A 20,318-nucleotide genomic window follows, 5' to 3' on the forward strand; every position below is an offset into this window, starting at 1 on the left:
AACACTAGCCAGAAGCTTGCGCTTACTGGCGTACATCGCAGAGCTATTGGACATCATCCGGGATAGTGCCGTAATAGCTGTGGAGGCTCTTTTACAGGCATAATCGACGTGGCTACCGCAGGTAAGCTTATCGTTGATCATCACACCCAAGTGTTTGGAAGGAGCGCTTTGACAGGATAGTGCACTTATCTACACTGATCTCCGCCTGCTGCTCCGACTTCCGGTTGTTTACAACCGTCACCTCAGTCTTGTGGTGAGCCAGCTCAAGTTTCCTGGACCGCATCCACGCCTCCACAACCTTGATCGAGTGGTCGGTAGTCAACTTCACCTTCTCGATCGATTCACCGTAGACTTCGAGCGTAATGTCGTCGGCAAATCCGACAATCTTCACTCCCACTATGTGTTCTAACCTCAACACCTCGTCATACATGACATTCCATAACACCGGACCCAGGATGGAACCTTGCGGGATTCCTGAGGTTATGTGAAAGCACTTCCGATCCTCTTCTGTGTCGTAAACTAGTACTCGATTCTGGAAGTAACTTGGAAGAATCTTGTACAGGTTCTCGGGTATCCCCAGACGCAAGAGCGTATCGGCAATAGCAGAACAGCTGGCGCTATTAAACGCATTCCTTACATCCACATTCACTACTGCACAGTATCGAATCCCCCTTCTCTTACGCTCAAGTGCTTTCTCGGCGGTTTTTATAACCAATAAGATAGCGTCTACGGTCGACCTCCCCTTCCGGAAGCTGTACTGAACCTCAACACTATATTGAGGATGTTTTTTTCGAGCGCCTTCCCCGCCTTGTCTATCAAGCATATTGGTCTATATGTCGACGGGTCTCCGGGTGGTTTCCCAGCCTTTGGCAATAGAACCAGGCTCTGCATCTTCCATGCTTCTGGGAAAACTTCCTCGTCCAGGCATTTCTGCATAGCAGACCTGAACATCTCGGGAGCCTCTGCAATAGCTACTTTTAAGGCCATGTTCGGAACTCCGTCCGGACCTGGGGCTTTACCTACACTAAGGATCTTTGCTATCCCCGCAAGTTTCACATCGACAAAAGGATGCCAAGGACTAGGTTCATGACGCAGAAAAAGCCCCAAGATGATCCCCTCCAACATCTCTGGAGATTGCTCTGTAGGAGCCATTACACCTCTCGTCTTGGCCATCACAATCCATGACAAGCAATGTATTGAGTATAGGTAAAACCCTTATGAAGGGGGAGGGGGGTCAAAAATTCCTAATTTTAGCGTGACGTACTAAATTGGATGCCCCCTAGGGGGATGGAGTGGGCTGAGATGACCACAAAGTAGTCTACGTAGTTTATGGACATCGGGGCAAGTTGAAACGGTCGGGGCACTAGATCGCTATAAAAATTAGAGTGTAAGTAAGTAGAGAAAGGCTCGATGCTCATCCAAGCATGTAATTTGATAAATCGGTAAAAAAAAAAAAACTTAAAAAGGATATATTTTTATCACCTTTCTGCTTGCTACATCTCATACTGAAAATGAACATATCAGTACCATTTTAATTGACATATTAACCCTTTTCAGACCGCGATGGCTACCGCCAGCCACAACCAAACTTAAAAACGGCAACCAGATCTACTCCATGCCACTACCGGGTAGTGGACACGTGTTGAACTACATGCTCAACATAATCGACGGTTACGATCAGCTGGACAGGGACGACCCCCTCACGTGGCACCGAATTGTGGAAGCGTTCAAGCATGGATACGGTCTGCGTACCAAGCTGGGCGATCCACCGTTTGTGCCGGGTGTGGAGGAGTTGCTGCGAAAACTGACGAACGAAAACTACGCTGCATTCGTGCGCGATGGTATCCTGGACAATATGACCTTCTCGAACTATGACCATTACGGGGCTGAGTTTGCCAACGAGGTGGACCACGGAACAGCGCACATTTCCGTGCTGGCACCCAATGGGGACGCCGTCGCTGCGACCAGTACGATCAACTATGTGTAAGTATGGTTAGTGGGGACTATCGGTTGAGGATTCCTTTTCTGGTTCAGAATAGACGATTATATAATAAATTTTGAAAACTACTGATATTGAAACAAAGGTTAGCCCAATTAGTACAGTGACCGGCAAAATAGAAGATCCACCATAGCCACCTAAAAAGAGATTATTTCAGAACCCATTAAACTGAAATACGTTCCGCTTAAAATGTAGGAATGGGAACATTTTCGCTGAGAAATATCTTCTAGGCTATTCAAATGCCTAAATACTAATCAATTCAAGACCAACAATTGAAAAGGCCACATCAACATTGCGTAAGCAAACACGTTTCTGTCGAATTAGGGCCTTCTGTGATCCACCCACGCATCTCACCACCATTAACAGAAAGCTTGATGTTTGCGCTTTCTGTTAAGTGGTGGTGAGGTGTGTGGGTGGAGTTCAAAAGGCCTCAAGTCGATAGAAACATGTTTGTTTACAAAATGTTGTTGTGGCCTTTTCAATTGTTGGTCTTGAATTTCGAAAAAAAAATCAGAGGTCCATGAAGTTTCGATAAAAATCGAGATTCTGACACCGTGGAAGGATAAACTAAACAAAACAGTGTTGAAGAGCAAACTCGTCGGACCCTATTAGCCCTCTAATGGACCCTAGGCAACTTTGGAGTAATGGCAAACAAGTTTGCTAAAACATATTGACTTTAATTTTTCAATTCGCAAAAATAAAGTTGATTTCATGGCGTAGTTCGATTTTTATTCCATGTCAAAATTGAACCGGGCGATGTCGTATACCTGGGGTCCATTTGGACCCCAAATTGAATTCTCTATCTTTTTTTCTGTTGTTTTAGAATATTCATGTCTTCGTCAAATTTGTTCGGTAGGTCAAACGCCATCTGGCGGTGAACTGGTTAATTCAAAATTTCCCCACTAGATGGCGCTATTTGGCATTAGCAATTTAGTTATATAATGTCTTGAAATGAAATTATCGGAAGATCTAGAGCTTGTAGAAGCGTCACGTCTTCGGGAAAGTTGCTCAGTAAGTCGAGCGCTTACAGATAATGGACCAATTGATTTAAAATTCCACCACTAGGTGGTGCTAGTGTACATGTAAATGTTGTATCTCATATATCACTGGATCTTTATCACTTAAAAAGATAACGTCTTTGAGAAAATTGTTGTGTTGGTCAAGTACTCCCAGATGATGGGAGGTTTGATAAGAAATTCCATACATAGGTGGCGCTAGTGAGCATGCTTATTTTACATCTCATATATCTCAGGATCCTGATCACATAAAAAGATGCTGTGTTCGGCAATGTTGTTTCATAGGTCAAGAACAGATGATGCAAAATTTGATTCCTAAAATCCACACATAGGTGGCGTTACTGAGCATGCAAATTTCATTTTTCCAATATCCCAGGATCTTAATAACTCTCTTACCGTCTCTACTATCTTCAGCAAAGATGTTTGGCAGGTCAAGAATTTACAGATAATGGACCGTTTGATTCGAACCTCTGTCGCTAGTGAGCATACACATTTTAAATCATTTGCACATCAGAATTCAGATATTTAGAAAAATTCAAGATTCTGCAAATAAGTTGCAAAAACTTATAAATGATGAGTCGTTTTACTCTGGATTTTGCACATTGGTGGCGTCAGTGAGCATTTAATTTGTATATTTCATATAGCACAAGATTCTGAGAAAAAGATAGAAATTTTGTCAGTGTTACGTCTACTTGTCTTTGACATCACAGAAATCACAGACAGACAGATGTAACAGTAACGAAATTTCAATCCCATATATCTCAGAAACCTGATTACATGGAGCTTTGGCACAGACAAACAGACATACCACTTAGAAGAAATTTGTTTCAAAATCATAGTTTGGCATCTCACTAGCACCCTCTATAATGCTCAATCCGAAGCATTCTTTTGCAGGTGTGGTTTCCCTCGGTTCGATGTAACAATTTAGCAGGTGACGACTCCCTCGTGACATTACCCATTCATAAAACATGAATGAAAGTTCATGATTGAGTCATTTTATGTAAACATTGATCGGCGTCGCGTTCATTTCTCTCGAAAATTGAGAGGTGGTGTAGGCACAGCAGCGCCACCATGACACATGCGAGCACAGTCCGAACCACACTGCCTTTTCAAAATGACCGTTAAATCGTGCGACGATTGCGATTTGAGTGGTATGTCTGTTTGTCTGTGGCTTTGGTGTCTTCGGCAAAGTTGTTTGATTGGTAAAGGACTTACAGATGATGGTACGTATTATTCGGAATTCGCGAAAATTTCAAACTGTATAGGTATATCTCAGGATCCTGATTGTTTGGAAATATGGTGTCTTCGGCAAAGTTGTGTGGTAGATCAAGGGCTTTCATTTTAATTATTGTTTGATTCGAGTTTCTGCCACTAGGCAGGGCTAGTTGCATGATCTTGCAAATTTTTATTATGTGCTAGAAAATTGTCAACAAGCTGTAACTTTTTAATGAATGCACCAAAAACTCTCAAATTTTGAATACTGGTTTCCCAACCAGTTAGCTATAATTAGTACATTTTTTGGGTTTGATTGGTTGATTCAAAGTTGGAGTGTTTCTAGTAAAGTAATTCTAATTTCATTACAGTTTATTAAACTGCTACCGAATGACAAAAAATTTTGTATATAAATAACTAATATATTGGTCTTTGCAAAACGTTTGTGTCAGCTAAAATATGTTCGGCATCAGTTATAGTTTTACTTCTGCCTATTTGGTATTAAGCCCAAACACGGATGGTCATGAAGACATCCACACACTCACATGCCTTCCACATTTCAAACCCATCAACACATGGCCCAGCACCTACGGCTGTACATCCAAAGGAAGACATGATCAGATATTTTTGTATCACAAAATACGAGAGCGTTGAGTAGAATAGGGGTGCAAGATAATCACGCTTACCACTACGACTCCAGCGCCGCTCTCTCTGTTGCTCAAACAGTATGTCACACCATCCAGTATGTTTGACGATGCTAGTTTGGACTTACATGCCAGAAGAAACATATATCCGTACATAAATTGTACTCATTGTCACTATGTTGTACAGCGTGAACCACGACTCAAAAAGTAACTACATAGTTCAACAAAATGGGTAAATTTGAAAGGTATGGCAATGAACCCTGAGATATATGAGATATTCAATTTGCATGCTCGGAACCGCCACCTACATGTGAAGTTCCGAATTATACGGCTAATTAACTGTAAGTCGTTGATCTACTCAACAACTTTGCCGAAGACTCCATATTTCTTTGAGCACAGAATCCCAGATATATGACATATACAATTTGCACGCTCACCAGTGCTATCCACGTATGGCGAATTTCCAAATTTAACGGCCAATGTCTGAAAGTGTTTGCCCTACGTAACAACTTTTCCGAAGACTCTTTCTAAGTGATCAGAATCCTGCGATATAAGAGATATATGAAATATGCGTGCTCAGTAACGCCACCTTAACGTGGAGTTGTAAATAAAACGGCACATCATCTGTAAGTCATTGGCCTACCCAACAACTTTAACGGAGATATCATCTTTCTCGGTGCTCAGACTCAGGATCCTGAGTTACTAAAAAATATAAAATTTGCACGATAAGTTGCGCCATCTATGTGTGGAATTTTCAAACAAACGGTTAGTAACACTTGACCCCATAAACGAGTTTGCCAAAGGCACCAAATTTCCATGTGATCAGGATCTTGATATAAATGTGATCATATAATTAATACTTACATGCTCACTAGGTGGCGCTATGTGAAATTCCGAATCAAACGTTTAAACCGTTTTAAACAAACGGTCCATCATTAGTAAACACTTTACCTAATAAACAACTTTGCTGAAGACACCAAACCTCTATGTGGTCAGGATTTTGATTTAAATGTGCTCAAATACTTAACACAACAGAGAACAGACATCTAAGTCCAAACTGAATTTTGTGTAAGGAATATTTCATCGGCAACACAAGTGGCAATAGCGTGGTGCTGCAATCGGTTAATTTTTCATACTAATTTAATTCACCATTTGAAATGTTTCACTTCGCCACTGACTGTGGCAATATGGTGTTTGGCGGCGTTAGTGTTGTCATCGTGTATTGGTTTGCAACCTTACTCAAGTGAAGATTCCAATCCTTACACAACTTTCTGAATGAAATTTGTTCTATAGCCTAGATGTCTGTTCTTTGTGTTAACACTTACATGCTCACTAGCGCCATCTACATATATATGAAATTCCGAATTAAACGGTCCAGCATCTGTTAGTCCTTGACCAACCCAACAACTTTGCTGAAGACACCGATCTTCTAATAAGTCAGGACCATGAGATACAGGAGAACAAATTTGTGGTCCATATGGACCCCAGGTTTCCGAAATGGAACATCATTTAAGGTTTCCTGTAGAGGGTTAACGATTATCCGTAAACATTCATAAAAAAATCCGAATAATCATTTATTTGTTTTTTTTTTTTTATTTTCTTCGACATCCCTGTGTCAAATTCACTGGTGTTCCTTCTGGGAATTACTCCAATAATTCCTTCTGTGGATTTCTCCTTTTTCAAAAATCCACAAATCATGTCGAAGATTTCTCCAGGATTTCAATGTGGGGATTTCGTCAGAAAATTTTATCTGGGGATTCCTGTACAAATTCCTTGAGGAGATTTTTACAGAAACTTTGTCTGGGGATCCCTTCAGGAAGCCCATCTATGAATTACCTCAGGAATGCCGTTTAAAAATTCATTCAGCAACTCATACTGGGGATTCTTCTGGAGATTCCTCTTAAAAGACATTCAAGGATTCCTGGACGAATTCCTCCAGATTCCATTCCATTTGAGTATTTCTCCATTTCTTATTCATCAGAAGCTCCCTTGAGGATTCTTATACAAGTTAAGTCTGGAATTTCTCCGAGATTTTTTTAAGGATAATATTTAAAGAATTTGATCTAGGTATTTCTCCAGGAACCCACAATCTACACTGATTTTAAGCGTGTTTTAAAGGGTTCCAGGGGTATTTCAATGGGATGATGGAGGTTTCTGAGACGTTTCAAGACATTGCAGGAGCGTTTTAACGGATTTCAAAGGTTTTTTTTCTGGAAGGATTGCATATGTTTAAGGGCGTTCGGGGATATTTCAAAGGAATTACGGACATCTAAGAAACACCCCTGAGACCTCCAAGTACCTCCATACAAGCGCCTGGGATATCCTGAAATGCACCTGACACCCCCCTAAAACACCCCTGAGACTCCCAGCAACGCCCCTGATACCCCTAAAGCTTCCCTAAAACCTCTCTGGAAACCCTCTGGAACGCCCAAAACCCCTGAAATGCCCCTGAGATTACCTGGAACGAACTAAGACACCATGGAAACCTCAGATCTCCGTGAAACATCCCAGAAACTCCCGTGAAACTCCCTGAAAAACCCCTGAGGCCCCCTGAAAGCCCTCGAGATCTCCCGGTAGCCCCTGATACCCCGTAAACGCCTCTGAGATCCACTGAAATACTCCTGAGAAATCTCTCGTAGCCTCTGTAACCCCGTGGGGTGCCCTGGAACGCCCTTGAGACTCTTTGAAACGCCCCTGAGACTCCCTGTCCTTCGAAGGCCTCCTGGAACCTTCCTGGAGCCCCTTGGAAACCCTGAGACCCCTCTAAATTCTCCTGAGACCTTCCAGTGCATATAACGAATCTTTAGTTTTGTTGGTCACAGTATATCGCGTCGTTTATATGTAATATTTCCTTGTCCTTATTGGATCACTCATAGATACAGTGCTTGTAATAGATTTACAAATCGTCTCCCCCCTTGGAGTGAAAAGCAATCTATAGCTTTCATTTTGCATTCAATGACTAATATCAGAAAATATCTCTTTTCAGCTTGGGTGCAATGATTCGTTCTGAATCCACTGGGATAATCCTGAACGACGAAATGGACGATTTCTCAACACCCGGCACAGTGAACTCGTACGGTCTGCGAGCGTCTCCTGCCAACTACATCGTACCAGGGAAACGACCCCTCTCGTCGATGTGCCCTACGATCGTAACCGATCGGCACGGGGATGTGCGAATAATAGCCGGAAGTGCCGGTGGTTCACGAATCACAACGGCCACATTTCTGCTCCTAGTGCGCCATCTGTATTTTGGCGAAGATCTCGAAACAATCATCAACAGCCAGCGAATCCACCACCAGCTGGCGCCCATGTCGGTGGAGTACGAGCAAGGCTTTGATCAGAATGTCATCGACGGACTGGTGGAGCGAGGCCACGTCGCCAAGCAAGCTGCTTCTGATGCTGGTTTCGCTGCCCTGACGGCGATCATCCGGGATAAAGAAGATAAGCTTTCGGCGACGTACGACCCTCGACGAGCGGGTAGCACAAATATATTTTACTAGCTTAAGTTGTTTGTAATAAAATGTTACTTTTTTGTAAATGTATTGTTTGTTTTATTGCAGTTATTTGTGGTAAATACGAATAATTGATCAAATATGCGTTAACCTAGGGAAAATATCGGTTTAGGAGATATTTCAACCTATTCTGTTTATGATTGAGACCATGTGATTAACAGAAAAAAAAATGCTCTAAACGTTGCAAGATTGTGAAAATAAAGAAAATAACAAATCTTTTTGCAATTCAAATTTTAGGTATAAACTTTTGGTCGTTTGAATTCATTTGCAATTCAATGATCAATGCATTTTTTATTTATACTTATGCATCATATCAAATTTTCTATAAACTTTTCAACTGTTCTGAAGAATTATTTATATTTTAATAATTTCTATTCTTAACAATACGGATAATAATACGTGATCGCGAAATTCTAAGTTTTTGACTTCGATGGCCTTACGATTGGAAGCATGGTTCATGGAACTGCAGATCTTTTACCTTCATCCGGAGTACCCGCATACACGCCGATATCGTAGCGCTGCTGGAGGTGTGCTGAACAGTATCCAAGTTGTGAACGACTGTATCATTGCTGAAGGCTGGGAACACCGTTTATTATGATGGGCAACATTTGGAGGGGCGTGATCGGTTGGTGACCAATCTGCGAAAGAATATGCAGGTTGAGGACCGATTCTTCAACTTCAACATAATAAACCTGCACAGCCCTCACTCCGAAGCACTGATGATGATGAGGATGCGCTGCGCGGTAGCTGGAACTCGAATACGACCGCTGCCCAAGCCACGATTAAAAATCACAATAAAATATTTAAAGGCCAAAAGGAGAAATTTAGACAAGCAATTGGGAAGTTGTGCACCCACCAACTAACGCAGATCAGTACAATAGATGGGATCGCAAATTGACCACGTTATGATTGATGGACTGCACTTCTCCGACATTATCGACGTCAGGAATTATCATGGCACTAACAACGATTCTGATCACTATTGAGCTTCTCGGGAATTTTTAGCTTTTCGACAAGTTTCTCTTCGACCTCTAGGTTGCGCGCCAGGGTATAATGTGTGTTGGGCACTTTGCGACGATTAACTCGAATCCGCAAACCAGCGCACAATTTGCGCACTGATTGCCTATGCGCCAAGTTTTTCACTAGCCAAATCACTATTAATCAGTGGTTTAATGAAGTAAAAGCGTTGCTACCGTCAATAATATCTTTGTTGTACATTATTTCCAGACATAAGGAAGTTCAATGTTTATGACAAAAAATGGAACCGAACCCTAAGAGAGATAGAGCTCTTGGCACGAACCATTTTGACACTTGTTTATTTACATTTTGTATGGCGCGCAATCCGGCGCTTGGGCTGTCGGCGCACGAGTTGTTGGCCGGTATGCGGATTTCAGAAAAGATTCGCAATACCTGATCATGGCTAAACTGCACCCACTAACCCTCCTGATAGGTTTTTCGCACCACGATAACGAAGTAACTGATCAGCGTGTCTGTCTGGGTCATATTGATCCCAATATCCTAATAGGGTTAATAATGTACGGTACCGACGGCCACCTCGGTACGATGTAGAGCGACTGAAACATCCGAGTGGCGCTACTGTATGGGCGCAGAGTTTCGAGACAGCGTTGTCGGACAAGGGTGTGCTTGATGTGGCTCTTCTGGAGGATTGCTGGAGTACAGTCAAAACAGCTATTAACCTTTATTAACAGCGCAATCGAGAGCTGCATCGGATACCTACGTGGAACGGAATCGACGGAACTAACGGTTCGACGAGGAGTGCATGGCGGATTTTGTAGGGGAAGAACTCAGCGCGGGCGGTAATACTACAGCATCAAACCCGACACAAACTGAAGCAATACAAACAGAAGCGGAAACAACAGACCCACCCTCTTCTTCTTCTTCTTAATGGCTCTACGTCCCCACTGGGACTTGACCTGCCTCGCTTCAACTTAGTGTCTTTGAGCACTTTTGCAGTTATTCATTAAAGGGCTTCCTTTGCCTGCCATTGCATGAATTTGTATATTGTGTGGTAAGTACAATGATACACTATGCTGCCCATGTTCGCATAGTCGACGTCACCAACATTGGCAAAGTCAGCATACCCAAGCTAATATCTTACGCATCTGCTTATATGTGACTAGTTTTAATCAATATAACATAAGATCTAACCTTTAGTTAGATGATAACGTGGAAACAAATCTAGAATTACGAATTATTCATTGCTAAAATTTCAAAAGTGTATTGAAAACTACAGTGGCGCTAACGTCAACTATGCGAGATGAGCACCTGAATAGTGAAGAGGACGGATACGAACCAACTCCCACACTGAGGATCAGCTCAAAAACAACAAAGCAGCTGGTATGGATGATGAATAATTTGTAGTTCATGTCTTCGGCAGAGTTGCTAATCGAAAATATAAACCTTATATTCAATTGATCACTAGTTGGAAACTTCGTTACGAGATGGCACTGTTGTAAAATTTATTTGATTCGTCAATATCTCAGCTCAACAAAACGGTACAATTTGGGTGTTTTCTGATAAGTTATTTTTATTTGGTCAAGCTCAGTTCGTAGCAATGACTGTATCGTTAATTATGAGTACACTTTTGAGGCTCTCTATGAAAAGACTTTGTCTTATTTGTTAGCGTTGTTGTTATGTTATTAACGTTGCAAACAAACAATAACCTTCATTAAAAGTTAAAGTTTAACCTCAAGCGAACAAAACGAGGGCTTACGGAAGAGAAGAGAAAATGTATTGTGACCAGGTACTGCACTGAAAAAAGATTATCGTTAAGAAAATTAACAAAATTTGAAGGTTTAGTATCTGTGCGGTCCAAAATGCTATCAAACGGTTTGGTATGCATAACACACTAACATAATATCCTGGGCGCGGTATAAAATCAGGTTTGCCCATGCCAAATTTGGACAACAAGATGTGCAAGATCTTTAAAGGAAAAAAGAGGTATCCTTTAAAGATTGCTCTAAAAAGTATGAAACGATTATAGGTATGGTTCAACTTGTTCAACATGCAAAGGAGCGTAATTCCCTGAAGTCCTACCGAAAACAAAACTGTCCGAGACGCAGTCAGATTTGGTTAAAGCTCGGGCTCGGAATCTGTGCTACGATGATTTGAGTAAAAATAACATGTGCATTAGCGTGGCTCAAAATACCACATGTCAAAAAGTTCGATGAAAAAGGTAATTAAATTCTAATTATAGTAAAATTGCTTAAATCTAATAGTAGTTCCTATTGGACATGTAGCGCCCAGCTTTTTTTTTTCGTTCGGCTACTTTTGGTGAATTTCGTTCGGCAACCGTCGTCGCCGAATCGGGGAACTTCTGGTGGAGTGTACCGACATTTCCGTCTGGGTAAATACGACCCGTGTGCCCAGCAAAGGCCCGCCTCCAGTAGCCAGTTGAACGGAGGCGCGAGTGAAGTCGCACGTCCATTATAGTAGCGAGGTTCTCCCGTCGGTCGCCAAAATAGGAAACGTATTATTCCCCGCTCGATCATAGCAGGAATCTAAGTACGCGAAGCCGGGTCGCTGGGCTTTTAGTACCTTTCTATCGAGCGGCATCCACCGTGTCCCTCTCGAGTGAAACGAATCGGAATCTTCCAACCAGCCGCCACTCCCTCCGCACCGGTAATTCGGCCATGCCGCACACTGGTCCTTCGTCGTCACTGCGTGCCAAATAGCAGCACGGTCACGCCGGCGAACACCATTGTTGGCCGCCATCTCCGAACGTCGAAGCCGTCGCCATCTTCGAGTTACGTACCCCGTAACCGAGCATCGTACCGAAAAACCTGCGCATGTACGCGAGAGCTTTTGTACATGGCCATGTTTTGCACTTTTCTGTTCCTTATGAATATCTTCCGTCCAACACGAATGAATTTCCTAAAATAAATAGTAGAAAGTTTGAAATTCCGTTTAGTTCCGTTACGTTCCACATCGCTGAATTGAATAAACATACTCACTACCTTACGTTACGTCTTAGTTCCGTTACTTCACTCGGATGAGTAAGAATCCCTTCGATTTTCCCTAAGTATCTTTTAGCCTGTGAAAGCGTTAGAGTTAAATTTGCGTTCGAAGAATTTCTGTCGTTTACCAAGAATCGTTCAAAACCGTCCGTGAGTGAAATAATCACTTGCAAAGTCGGGCAAATTTCAACACGACCGGTGGTCTCTCTTTGAGAGTGGCGCTTTAAGCCACCCTGATTTAACCCTTAAAGGCGCACGACAATAAAAACTGATTTAAAAAATAAATTAATAATTAATAATAAAAGTGAAGGTCAATTATTTTGGAGCGTTTTTAGGTATGTTGTTTTAAAACGCCTACGGAATTCGTGGTATCGCCAATGAACTTCTGCGAAGCTATTTATCAGAAAGACAGCAGAAGGTTTCGATAGCAGGATCCAGCAGTGAATACCGTACCATCAAATGTGGCGTTCCACAAGGCAGTAACCTTGGTCCTTTGCTATTTTTGATCTACGTTAATGATGTAGCAAAACTCCAAATGGTAGGTCAACCAAGATTGTTTGCTGATGATACTGCCATTTCCTATAAAAGTCATTCTGTCTATGACCTGTATAGAATAATGTCTAATGATCTGCATTTAGTTATGGCGTATCTTGAGAACAACTTGCTATCTCTAAACCTAAAGAAAACGAAAGTTATGGTTTTCGGTGCCAAAGACAATCAAGCTGCTCCGTATCCCGTTCTGTCTATAAATGGTGAAGTAATAGAGGAAGTGTCCAATTTCAAATACCTGGGTGTCCATTTCGAACTGGAAACGGGGAAACTGTCAAAATACGTGCCAAAACACGTATTACTTAAAATATATTTTGCTTTTGTGCACAGCCGATACCAATACGGAATTGCGGTCTGGGGCACATCATATAATACATATCTAAGAGAGGTTCAGATTCAACAGAATCGTTGTATTACAGCAATTTTTAAGCTGCCTCTCCTGTATCATACGAACGAGCTTTACAACACATCGGATCACAATGTTTTGCCAATAGGGTGTCTCTTCACTTCCCAAATATGTATCACCATGTACAAAATACTGAACAATCTGAACCTTCACCATAACTGGTCATTCAATGCAGCAGAACACCACCACCACACCCGATACGCCCATCTGTTACAACAGAGTTTTTTCCGAACAGAGGTAGGAAGAAGAAGATTCTCTAACATAGGACCCAGCATTTTCAACCAGCTTCCTGAAAACATCAAAAATTCCCCATCTGTTAATAGTTTCAAGCGTAGTCTGATTAGCCATATGAAGTATAATATTGATTGCTATATCATACGTTAGTGATTAAGATTTCTTGATTTTCGATAACTAAGATACGAAATCTAATTAAAATTTTACGCTCCGTTTTTTTTTTCAATCCGTCAAGGGAAATTTAGAAAATAATTTTCAATGTGAACTTTCAAGTGCTTTTATTGAATTTCTTTGGACAACCATATCATCTATTTCGGCGCTATCCATCGTCTGTAGCGAACCCAAGAATTTGTGTCGGCGGAAAGAGCAAACGGGAATAGTTGCTTTGGATAAGGGTAACAGGGAAGGATCTTCAAGTTCGGTAAGCTCGTTTCATGCTTTTTTAATGTTATAACCGTACAGTTAAAAGCCGGAGTTCGAGCCGAAAATCGTTTGTTTTTTCGTTGTGCGTCGGACGTTCGTGGTGGATGTGGTGCGCTGGATAGAGGACCAGATCCGCTGTACAGCGCACTACGCGCGGCGTTGGGTTTCACGTACGGATTTGCAGAAGAATCGGTGTTCGCGTGTGGACGGCTTCAGGTTTCAACCGCGACGACAATTTATTGTAAAAATTAGTTTCTTCAGCTGTAGAGCTCTACTGTGTGGATTGATTGGCCTATAAATTTAGTTATAGTGAATCTTGATTATTGTAACGTAAAGAAGTATTCCCTGAATGTGACGCGTGTGTGGGGGCGGTTTCGAGGGAAATTTTTCGCGAGTGCATGGTTCATAGCAAAACAAGAATCGGTATGGTGGTTGTAGCAATTTGTTTACCAAGACAAAAATCCCTAACACATCTTCCCTTTCCATTTCCGAACTCCTAGTGATTTTTCGTAGTAACGCAGAGAATTCCTCGGTTATTGGCCTAAGCGAGATTCACGTCATCACTTCCTTCCCTATCCTCAATTGACCTGCATTCGGACGCGGCCGGCGCTGGTATTGCTTATTGAAAAGTATTGGGATGTCAGCATTTACACAATGAGGAGAAAGCTAGTCCCAAGCATCATCTGTTGGTTCTTTGTGTAAATGCAGATGTCCTTGCAATAACAGAGGAGCATCCGCGGGCGGTCAATCATGCTCATGCTCAACTAAGATACGAAATCTAATTTTTATTGTTTGTTAACTATTAGCTAGTAATCCAACGCAACCCTTTCAAAGAACAAAGGTTCATTAGGGTTTGTAATTGTAACTAACTATATATTAAGCCTAATATTGATAATAAATTGAATTGAATTGAATTGAAAAAAACAACATTGCGCTTTTAAGGGTTAACCAAATCCCACCTCGAATATGTTACTGCCGACCCTGAGAGAGGATTACGCCGGAGCTAGCCGGATTATTTCAGTAGCGAGATCCCGCGAGTGTTGTTCATGACCGAGATAGAAAAGCTGCAATCGCAAATCGTGTGTTATGTTGGAAAATGGTTGATTTAGTTTTGTAATTTCATCATGTTGGACTATAAATAAATGCAGCATGAACATGATCTGCAAAACAGTTCGAATGACCCACATTGAAACAGAGCACATCTTTTAGTTGCATAAACAACTATTACGTGAATAAATATGAGGCAGTTGAACTCTAATCTTAAGGCTTGTCACAAAAATGTAATTATGTTTTACAAATATCTCAAAACCCAAAATATCACTGTACATTACAATTCATTCTAGATTCTCTCGTATATTTTTTCGCAGAAATCCATATCGACGGAAGATCACACTCATCGCATTCATCCTAACTATAATCATAATCTCACTGGCTGCGGGCCTATACTATGGACTGGAGAAACGTGACTCACAGCAAATTTCCTCTGACCAGCATGGGGGAGCAGTGGTCGCCAATGGGCACGAATGTGCAGCAATTGGAGCGCAAATTCTTCGGATGAACGGAACGGCAGCCGACGCCGCCATAGCAACTCTCTTCTGCGAGGGGGTGACGTGTCCTCAGAGCATGGGCATCGGAGGAGGTTTCCTACTGACGATCTACGACAGAGCCAATGACCGCGTAGAGACACTGAATGCCAGAGAAACCGCACCGGCTGCGGCCACTGAGGACATGATGGTCAAACCGGGCAATTCTACCAAAGATGAACGGGGACTTTTGATAGCCGTACCCGGCGAATTGAAAGGGTACTGGGTTCTACACCAAAAGTATGGCAAACTAGAATGGGGCACATTGGTTCAACCTACCATCGATTTGTGTAGGAAGGGCCACATGGTTACCGGATATTTAGAACGAATCTTGGCCAGAACAAGAGTTAAAATTCATGCGGAGCCATCGCTACGCGAGATATTTATCAATCCGAGCACGAATGACACGTGGAAGGAAGGAGACTACATCAAACGATTGGCGCTGGCCGATAGTTTGGAGATCATTGCCAACGAAGGGGTGCACGCTTTGTACAGCAAGAATGGAACTCTGTTGCCGAAACTGATGCAAGATTTGAAAGGGTTCGACAGCATTCTCACAGAGGACGATTTTTATAACTATGAGTAAGTTAACAAATCCATCATCATTTTTACTTGTTTTATATTATAGGGTGTGTACTTAACTTTGGCAATTTAATTTATTCAATATCCTTCCTATGATCTTTTTTCTTGGCGAATAGCTGTAGCGTTTTATTGTAAACATACTCTACTTTGCGCACCTAGTGACTAACTTTTTGACTTTTCAAAAAAACGTCATAAAGCATTGCTGAATAATAATGTAACCTTTTATTTCATGGACGATTATCTAAATATTGAGTTTAGACATATACAAACAATATAAAATTATAAAATATTGACTTTCAAGATGTTGTGTTCACCAAAATGCTCTAAGTTTGGTGCGTACACGATAGTGTGAAAAATCTTACGCTACAACAATATTTTCTAACTTTTACTACAGTTTAAGAGGTTACATACCTTGCGGGGATAAAAAAAATCGAACTTATATTATTGCATAATCTGAAACTATACTAGTTTGACAAATTTCATAAAGATTGGTGCACTAGAAGCAAAGTTACAGCCCATTGTAGCGCTCACCATCCACAAGGACAAGGCAAAGCGCGAAACTTTAAACGCGATTATCTTGAAATACAGTATTTTCTCGAAATATAGTGTTTTTGAAAAGTGCCGTTGCGGTGATTACATAACATTCTTCTCAATATACTTTTCTAACCCATTCCAGACCCAAGTGGGAAGCTCCTTCAACGGTAACGGTTCGTGATAAAAGTGAAGTGCATTCATTCCCACTACCTGGAAGTGGAACGCTACAGAATTTCATGCTGAAAGTCCTAGATGGATACAACGATCTGAACGTAACGGACCCCTTGACCTGGCACAGAGTCGTAGAAAGTTTCAAATTCGGGTACGGACTTCGAACGAAGGTAGGGGATCCGACGTTCCTCCTCACATCATCACACGGTTTGTTGGCAAATCTATCCAGTTCAAGTTACGCGGAGTACATTCGCAGCCAAATCCACGACAATGAAACCTTTGGCAAGTATAGTCACTACGGAGCCGAGTTTGCCAATCCAGAGGACCACGGCACAGCGCACGTTTGCGTATTGGCAGCTAATGGAGATGCGGTGTCCGCCACCAGCACTATTAACTATTTGTAACTTAACAAAATATACTTTGGTGACTAGACGATGCAATCCTAATGTATAACCACTTTTCAGACTAGGAGCCAAGATTCGTTCCCGATCCACCGGAATCATCCTGAACGATGAAATGGACGATTTCTCGTCACCAGGGACGATCAACACCTATGGTTTGCCTCCATCGCCGGCAAATTTCATCACTCCTGGAAAACGTCCGCTCTCCTCGATGACACCCACGATAGTAACGAACAAAGCCGAAGGTGTTCAAATGGTGGTTGGCGGAGCTGGTGGGTCACGGATCACCACCGCCACCGTTACCCTGCTGCTGCGGTATCTATTCTTTGGAGAGGATCTTGATACGGTGATGAACGCCAGGCGTCTCCACCACCAGTTGGCTCCCATGTGGGTGGACTATGAGGCGGGCTTTGACGAAACCATTCTGGAAGGATTGCGAAGACGAGGGCACGATGTGCGAGAGAAGACGCCGGATGCAGGCTTTGCTGCGGCGACAGCAATCACCAAAAATTCAAACAATGTGGTATCTGCAGCTTTCGATTCGAGGCGAGGTGGCAGTGTAGAACTAGTGGCATAGTTTTACGCATAGACTGGTTAGAGCTGTATCAAATACAGATTAAAACGTACACCGTGCATGTTTTATTACAATATCACATCCACGAAATATGTTTAGGGGAGACTAAGGGGGGAAGACATGATCTCTTTTTCTTAATTTGGCTTCAATGTTAAACATAAAACTCAAACGGGTTTTCATACAGAATGTCAAGCAAAAATCTGTTGCAAGTTTATACGTGCTAGTAGGACTCCAAACTGTGATTTTAGAGGCATGCATTATGATGCATCAAAAAAAGTGACACTGGGTCCCAGTTTAAGAACCTAATTCATCAGCTTCTTCTTCTTTACGACTCTACGTATCCACTGAGACTTGGCCTGCCTTGCTTCAACTTAGTGTTCTTTTTTTCTTCCCACAGTTATTAATTAAAGGGCTTTCTTTGCCTGTCATGTATGAATTTGTATATTGTGAGGCAAGTACAATGATACACCATGTCCAGGGAGTCGAGAAAATTTCCCGACCGGAACGGGAATCGAACCCGTCCTCTCCGGATTGGCGATCCATAGCCTTAACCACTAGGCTAACTTAGCGACCTAATTCATATAAAGATTAAAGCTCAAGAAACCATCATTCAATCATCAGCGGTCATCATTTATTCAAATTATTTTTTTGTTTTGCTCAAAACTACATAGCTGTTGTACGGACGGATGATTAATCCAAAATCTCAGAAGCAAACTAGGTATTTGTCTCTGGTAAGCTTTAAACTAAACCTAATTTAAAAATATATAGGAAATGCCGAAATGCATGCTGCAATCTCTCTTTCGTTTCTATTGTGCTACTTCTTTATCTATTCAGTTATCTCGGTCCTATTTATCTACGTCCGTGATTTCGGGACCGTTGCTATCGTTTCCCGTTTCGCTCGATGATCGTTTGCCTCATTGCCAAATTGATTTTAACGGAGAGGTGGCTCATCGTAACATCCCTCCCACCCGTGAACCTGTATGACGTCCTAGGATTTCTCTATGGAGCCACCATCATGATCGACAGTTTTACCGCTCTCTACAATGTCTAGTGGAGCTAGCTTCACCGCGGGTCTTCGGAATACTCCTGATGCTGTGCGTACTTGTGCTTGACGTACTCGTTCGTCTTTCCCGCCGATCACTAGTCGACAAAATTGAAACTTTTTTCACGCACTTTGACTATTTGTTCCATTTCTAATGGAATTTGGCCCGCTGAATCCGAATCTGACTTCAGAATTCCTGTAACACGTACAGTTTTTGAGAAAAATAGGGTTTTATTCACAAATTTTCATATTTTCAAAGAAACTTTAATATTGTCTTTAAAATTTTAAATTTTTCATCTGCTCATTATAACCAATATTCATATTCAATAGATTTTGATCCACTGAGTCTGAATCTGACCTAATAATTTTAGTAATACGTAATTTTTTTGAGAAAAATTAGGTTTTATTGGCAATTTTTATATTTTTCAATTTTCCATCTGCTCATCATAACAAATATTTTTATTCAATAGATTTTGATCCACTGATTCAGAAACTGGCCTAAGAGTTTCTGTAACACTTAAAATTTTTGAGAAAGTAGGGTATTATTCACAAAATTTCATATTTTCAGAGAAAACTTAATATTGTCTTTATAATTTCAAATTTTTCATCTGCTCATTATAACCAATATTCATATTCAATAGATTTTGATCCATTGAGTCATAATCTGACCTAATAATTTTAGTAACAAGTATTTTTTTTTTTAGAAAAATTGGGTTTTATTCACAAATTCCATATTTTCATAGAAAATAGACTATTGTATTTATAATTTTATTATTTTATTTGCCCATGTTTTCCAATATTTATATTAAATAAATTTTCATATTATGATTTGAAATCTGACCTAAAAATTTCTGCAATACGTAAAATTTTTGAGAATAATAGAATTTTTAATACAAAATTTCATATTTTCATAGAAAATAAACTACTGTCTTTATAATTTTAATTTTTTCATAGAAAATAAACTACTGTCTTTATAGTTTTAATTTTTTTCTATCTGCTCATCTCAACCAATATTTGTATTTAATAGATTTTCATATACTGATTCGGAATCTGACCTGCTGATTCAGAATGTGGCCTAAGAATTTCCGTAACAGTAAAATTTTAGTAGGGATTATTCAAAAATTTCATATTTTCATATGTCTTTATAACTTTAATGTTTTTATCTGCTCATCTTAACCAATATTTGTATTTAATAGATTTTTATGTTCTGATTCGGAATCTGACCTAAGAATTTCTGTAACACGTAAAATTTTAGAGAAAAATGGAATTATACAAAAGAAATCATATTCTCATAGAAAATAAACTGTTGGCTTCATAATTTTCATATTTTTATCTGCGCATCTTAACCAATATTTGTATTTAATAGATTTTCATATACTGACCTAAAAATTTCTGTAACACGAACAGCTTTTAAGAAAAACACAAAATTTCATATTTTTAGAGAAAATAAAATACTGTC

General features: G+C 40.8%; 1 protein-coding gene across 1 annotated transcript in view; it reads left to right on the plus strand.

Annotated features, from left to right (window-relative positions):
• Positions 1-17,869, plus strand: part of LOC109431412 (scoloptoxin SSD14) — a 114,321-nt gene extending 96,452 nt beyond the window's left edge. The window contains exons 3-6 of the mRNA XM_062845697.1: positions 1,558-1,983; positions 15,340-16,137; positions 16,814-17,242; positions 17,307-17,869. Of these exons, the coding sequence (XP_062701681.1) occupies positions 1,558-1,983; positions 15,340-16,137; positions 16,814-17,242; positions 17,307-17,820 (2,167 nt within the window). The 3' untranslated portion in view covers positions 17,821-17,869. The remainder of the gene's footprint in view (positions 1-1,557; positions 1,984-15,339; positions 16,138-16,813; positions 17,243-17,306) is intronic.
• Positions 17,870-20,318: the final 2,449 nt, after the last annotated feature.

Source organism: Aedes albopictus, chromosome 1 (assembly GCF_035046485.1).
Source record: "Aedes albopictus strain Foshan chromosome 1, AalbF5, whole genome shotgun sequence".
NCBI classification, from domain to species: Eukaryota; Metazoa; Arthropoda; class Insecta; order Diptera; family Culicidae; genus Aedes; species Aedes albopictus.